At 35.0% G+C, this 6,000-nt stretch overlaps 1 protein-coding gene across 1 annotated transcript; it reads right to left on the bottom strand.

Annotated features, from left to right (window-relative positions):
- Positions 1–723: 723 nt before the first annotated feature.
- On the bottom strand, positions 724–3,651 carry LOC114712807 (actin-101). The gene is made up of 5 exons (XM_028897349.1): positions 3,553–3,651; positions 2,770–2,839; positions 2,115–2,508; positions 1,317–1,930; positions 724–1,215 (listed from the first exon to the last, which is right to left on the bottom strand). The coding sequence occupies exons 2-5, from the start codon at positions 2,827–2,829 to the stop codon at positions 1,150–1,152; spliced, it is 1,134 nt and encodes a 377-aa protein (XP_028753182.1). The 5' UTR covers positions 2,830–2,839; positions 3,553–3,651; the 3' UTR covers positions 724–1,149.
- Positions 3,652–6,000: the final 2,349 nt, after the last annotated feature.

Below are 6,000 nucleotides of genomic sequence, written 5' to 3'. Positions count from 1 at the left end.
GTTCAAAACAAAGTGAGATCACGGTTATCAAATTAATTATATGGAACTAAAAACATGGGTGTTGATCTTTTATCTGCATTCTCTTTTTCAAAATATAACGTTAACCAAATTCAAACCCCACGTATCTAATAAGATTGCCTGTAATAGGAAAATAACTACATGTAGGGAAAAAAAAATATCACAAGGAACATTACATTTGAAGAAGAGAATGCAGGCAAAAGATCTCCAGCCATTTTAATTCCATGATTTTACATTAAATTTTAATTTAGTTTTTTTTTTTAGTTTCTAAAATATATTTTTAGCCTCTTACTTTTAAGTTTAACTCAGCAATTTAAAAGAAGTGCAATGATAGCTGTGTGATGATGGCGGAGGCATTGGCATTAAGAGAAGCTGTTCAGTATGCGCCTCACATTAATAAGCTGCAGAACGTGCCATGTTTCGCGTCACTTTCCACCATACTTCTGGAAAAGCCACTAACTAGCCAAAAGAACGGATCTGGTCAGTAGGATCATTTCTCCCGCTATTTTGTGTAAATTTCATTTCTTAGGAAGTAGTAATAATTTAAAAAAAAATCTCCATCAGCAGAAATACCAATCCGACAGTAATTCTGACTGTTCGCCAATCACAATAGATCAGTTCATATAAACATTGCATATTCATTAAAGAGCTTTCAATGCCAACGAGCATCCAAACATGATTAACAAAAGGGAGTAGATAATAACATCGACGAAAGACAAAACAATCATAGCAAACTCAAAAGTCCCATTAACCATACAATTAATAATTTAATATAAACAGAACTGACTCAAAAATTCCCATCCGGGATGACAAAACTTGTAGTCCTCCAAACTCAAGGCACCTAAATTCATGACCAAACCATTAAAAAAAGGTTGAAAGGGGGAGAAAAAAATCAAATCAGACAAAACCTACATAGTACCAATACCATCTGCCAACTGCATAAAAGTATGGCTTCTAAGGACCTAATGAGAAAACATATAACATACTCAACTTACAAACCCGATCATCCATTCCACTAGATATATCTCCTCTATTGAAAAGCCAACGCATCAATAAGTCAACCAAACTTTGACTAGTGAAATATGAAACCAGACTGGGTGAAGAACTCCGTCCTTCTCCACTCGACTCAACTTAGAAGCACTTCCTGTGAACAATAGCTGGACCAGATTCATCGTATTCACCCTTTGAGATCCACATCTGTATTAAAAGGAATATTAGCAAAGCACACAAAAGGACGGTCACGCATGAATCCATTCTAGTTACTACTAATCAAACACATGGGGAAGGGGGGAGCCAACCTGTTGGAAAGTGCTAAGTGATGCCAGGATAGAACCACCAATCCAGACACTGTATTTCCTCTCAGGTGGTGCGACCACCTTGATTTTCATGCTGCTTGGAGCAAGAGCAGTGATTTCCTTGCTCATACGATCAGCGATTCCAGGGAACATTGTTGAACCACCACTGAGCACAATATTTCCATACAGATCCTTCCTAATATCAACATCACATTTCATGATGGAGTTGTAGGTAGTTTCATGGATTCCGGTGGCCTCCATACCAATTAGAGAAGGCTGGAATAGTACTTCCGGGCATCGGAACCTCTCAGCTCCTATGGTAATGACTTGTCCATCAGGCAATTCATAACTCTTCTCCACTGCTGAACTACTCTTGGCAGTCTCCAATTCTTGTTCAAAATCAAGGGCGACGTATGCCAATTTCTCCTTCACATCACGGACAATTTCCCGTTCGGCAGAGGTGGTAAAAGAGTATCCTCTCTCCGTAAGAATTTTCATCAGGTACTCTGTTAAATCACGACCAGCAAGGTCCAACCTCAGAATTGCATGAGGGAGAGCATACCCTTCATATATGGGTACCGTGTGGCTCACACCATCACCAGAATCAAGCACGATACCTATTTACAAAACCAACACAAAAACAGGTAAGGAAATCTAAGGCCAGTCATAAAGATTGAAAATGTGAATCAAATGAACTCCAAACTCTTGTGAACAACGTTTTCATGTTTCAAAATTGTTTTCTGGGACTAACCCAAGTTACCACGCAACAAATATAAAGCAAAACCCACAACAACAACAAACCTGTTGTACGTCCACTAGCATAGAGAGACAAGACAGCCTGGATAGCAACATACATAGCAGGCACATTGAAAGTCTCAAACATAATTTGAGTCATCTTCTCTCTGTTAGCCTTGGGATTGAGTGGTGCCTCAGTAAGAAGTACTGGGTGTTCTTCGGGAGCAACACGAAGCTCATTGTAAAATGTATGATGCCAAATCTTCTCCATATCGTCCCAGTTGCTGACTATACCATGCTCTATGGGATACTTCAAGGTAAGTATACCTCTTTTTGATTGGGCTTCATCACCCACGTAAGCATCCTTCTGACCCATCCCAACCATAACACCAGTGTGACGTGGTCGTCCAACAATGCTGGGGAAAACGGCCCTTGGGGCATCATCACCAGCAAAGCCAGCCTGCAAGCATTCAGAAAAGATAAGTCAAGCATCGGCCAAGTGAAAATTAGGAAAAATGGTTTAAAAAAAAAAAAAAACCATACTTCATGGCATCTAAGCACCAAGTAAAGATTTTTTTTTTTTTTTAATTCCAAAATTAAATAACATCAACTGAGATCTCAATAAACGGAAGATATGCTAAGTATAGTGCAATTAAGCACAACTTCTAATCTTTTTTATTTAAAAAACATCTCAATATTCTAGCTCAACAAATTCCCTAACCTTGACCATTCCAGTTCCATTGTCAACAACAAGAGGTTGAATGTCCTCAGCGTCAGCCATCTTCTATGATCTGCACAAAATACAAGCAAGGTTAAGTAGGACTATAATTAATAATCCTCAGAATGTGCCAGAATTAAAAGTTGTTTTACGAGAATAAAGCGGGTTGTAAATAACTCGAGAAACCCTGTTTGAGGCCTTTTCTACACAATTGTAATACCAATGCATAGAATTTAAGCTGCCAAAAACGCTAGTTCACCAGAACACAGTTTTTGCAATATACTTTCAAACAATTAAGAATCAAAACCATTGTGCTTCACTTCACATGACACCATGACTCAGCACCTACATGCAGGATTCTAAGCAAACCCCAGAAGCCTCAAAGATCAGCAATACGCGAAGCAGAACACAGCCACAAAACGCATAAAATTTATTAAAAAACCATTTAACACGTCAATCGGCGAATTGACAAATCATCGTCAATTGATCATCCAGCAATAGCCAAAAAGCGGCAAAAAATCAAATCAAATTCATGGAGAAATCTTACTTCAAATCTAGTAAGAACCAAATCAACCCAAAACCAATTACAGCGACAGAATAGATCTCGATCAGCTAAAGCAAGTAAAGATCGGAAACTTTTCGATCCACAAAATAGAACAGAAAACCCAGCAAAGAATCACGGATCCAGGAACTGAACAACTCATTAAAAAAAAAAAGCAACTGTACAACCTGAATTCAAGGATAGCAAAACTCACCGAAAAAAATACAAGGAAGATCCAAACTCACCTTCCTAAACGGAACTCGAAATCACTGGTTCGCAGGTACGGGACGGTCGAGGAAGCAGCTCGGCGAAGACGTAGCGGCAGCACGAGAGCATTGGGAGGAGGAGCATCAGATGAACTTTATATTCCATGAGCACTGAGCAGAGCGTTAAATGACATTGAAATGCGAGTGAAATGAAACGCAAATGCAGGTTGGAATGCTTTGGGCCATGACTCGGTGGTGTTTGGCTCGGAAGGAAAACAGATCCCGAGCTATCAGGAAAGGTCAAAAGTGGAATCGCGAAGGAAATGGCAAGGACTTGTTCTGGAATCCGAACAAGGCAGAGTAAAGAGCGGCGTGACATTTTCCGCGGAATGTGAATATTGGAATCCAAACAAGTTCCTTATCAGCCAAAAATGCCACGCTAGCAAGTGCGGCTGTTGATGTGGGCCCCAGTGAGGGTGATCTGGACACCACTTCTTGAATGTTCTGCACTACTTTGAAGTCTGAACTCTGACGTCTGCACCGTTCAAGGGTTCCGATAAGTTTGTCTTAATATATATTTTTTCCCCCCACATAATACTACAATTTTTTAAACTTTATTTATAATTGTAAATCTTATATTTAATTAATTTTATTTTAAAATTTAATAAATTTTTAATTTTTCTTTATTTAATACATACACTTCAATAAAAGCTGAAAAAAATAGTTCATGAAATAATAAATTAAGAATAAAATTGTAGGTGCAGTTATATAATAAATCTAGTAAAATAATTAATATTAAGAAAAAGCATTTTATTTTTTCTGTCCTATAAATTGAACAGAAGAGTAATATATTAAGTTATAAAAAATGTTTGTGAAATATGAAAATTGGCTTCCCATTAACAATCTCAGGAGCACATGAATTACCTATAATTAAGTATATAATTTTAAGTTAGTGCAAACCACTTTACTTTGAAAGAGTATTACAAAGATATGCAACAAGCAAATTTCGATTATTTATATGAATTTTAATAATAATTTTTTTGAAATTTTTATATTTTGACCTAGTTTGCCCTTTTTTGTTGTTTGGTTGGCAAAACTGGGGAAAACCCCTGCCTAACTTTATTCAAACCAAACCTTCTCTTGGAAAAGAAATTGCCAATTGGTGCACTCTACAACTAAAACAAACACTCCCATCTCCTTGGCCATCTAACTTCAATACTCTTTCTTATTTTTATCATAAGAAATGACCAATTCGATTATACCAATAAAAACAACTAAAAATATTAAATCTGTTATACAATTTAAGTGATTTTTAATATTACTTTTTTAACTATATTAATTAAATTTCAACATCGTATTAATTTTTATGCTCTCATTACTCTTATTAAATATGGGTATATATTGAAACAAAATATTTAATACTCATTAAAACTATAACTATATCTTATTAAAAAAAGAGTAAAATTTTCTTTTGGCTTCTAATAAGGATAAAAGGGAGTAGTTCTCTTCTTCACACCCAAGGTTCCTATCTTCTCCAGCAAGAGATTTTTCATCTCCCAAGTTGAAGAAGAGCCACAACTCCTCATCTAACAGAGGATGATGTGTCATTCACAAAATTTCCTTATTTTGTGTGTATAATGTTTTTTTATTTTAACTTGGTCAAATCTTAAGTGATTATAATCCCTTACTTTGAATTATCTATGAGCCAGGTCAAAAAATTTATGCATAGATGACGCTTTGAATTTGACAATATATGGAAAGCAAGCCACTGAACTGAAGCCTCACATTTTATTAAGAAAATAATAAATAAATTAATAACATTAAATTTATTTAAACAAAATTGAAAGTTCAAAAAGTTTATTGTCATATGCATTCTATAGTATTCCAAAAGTAGTTTATATGTAAAGGGTTAATTCAAATGTTTGATTAGGCTTATGTTATATAAAGAAAATACATTTAATTATATGCATATATAAAGAAAATACATTTTTGGCATTATGCTTTTATTAAAAAAGTAGTAATATTAAAAATATGATTTAAATACAAAATAATGTGTAGTATTCTAAAATAACCAACAACAAATGTTAAAAATTAATATGTTGTTAATTTTAAAAAAATCTACATATTAAAATTACCGAATGAAAGTCTAAGAAAGTCTTGTTCAAAATTATTCCCGGTCCAAGACAAAAGTCTTGTTCAAGAATAAAAAAAAATTGAAGGATTCATGTTTTTTGTTTGTTTTTGGGCCAACAAAATTTGAAGGTTTCATCAACCGGCTAAGGTAAGCATTTAACTTGGAAAAGTTTGACTGCATTCCAAGGCAAGTGACGAATGAAATGGACAAGTAATAAAATGAAGATCAAGTTGAAATTAAATAATTATCTCCACGTATGCCTCACATAGATATTTTGATAAAAACATATTTTATCATCATAAATCTACTTTTTCCCCCCTTATATTTGGTTTCATGGAAAGTTTGTCATGATA

This window comes from Neltuma alba, unplaced genomic scaffold, assembly GCF_004799145.2.
Source record: "Neltuma alba isolate B1F8T4 unplaced genomic scaffold, ASM479914v2 tig00011396_pilon, whole genome shotgun sequence".
Lineage (NCBI taxonomy): Eukaryota > Viridiplantae > Streptophyta > Magnoliopsida > Fabales > Fabaceae > Neltuma > Neltuma alba.
Note: the sequence above shows the minus strand (reverse complement) of the source record. Positions and strands in the feature narration are given on the sequence as shown.

Coding starts and splice junctions, on each gene's coding strand:
- LOC114712807 (XM_028897349.1), bottom strand. CDS start 2,829: ATGGCTGACGCTGAGGACATTCAACCTCTTGTTGTTGACAATGGAACT. Junction 2,509..2,769: donor ATGGAACTGGAATGGTCAAG/GTTAGGGAATTT, acceptor GAATGCTTGCAG/GCTGGCTTTGCTGGTGATGA. Junction 1,216..1,316: donor CACTTAGCACTTTCCAACAG/GTTGGCTCCCCC, acceptor CTTTTAATACAG/ATGTGGATCTCAAAGGGTGA.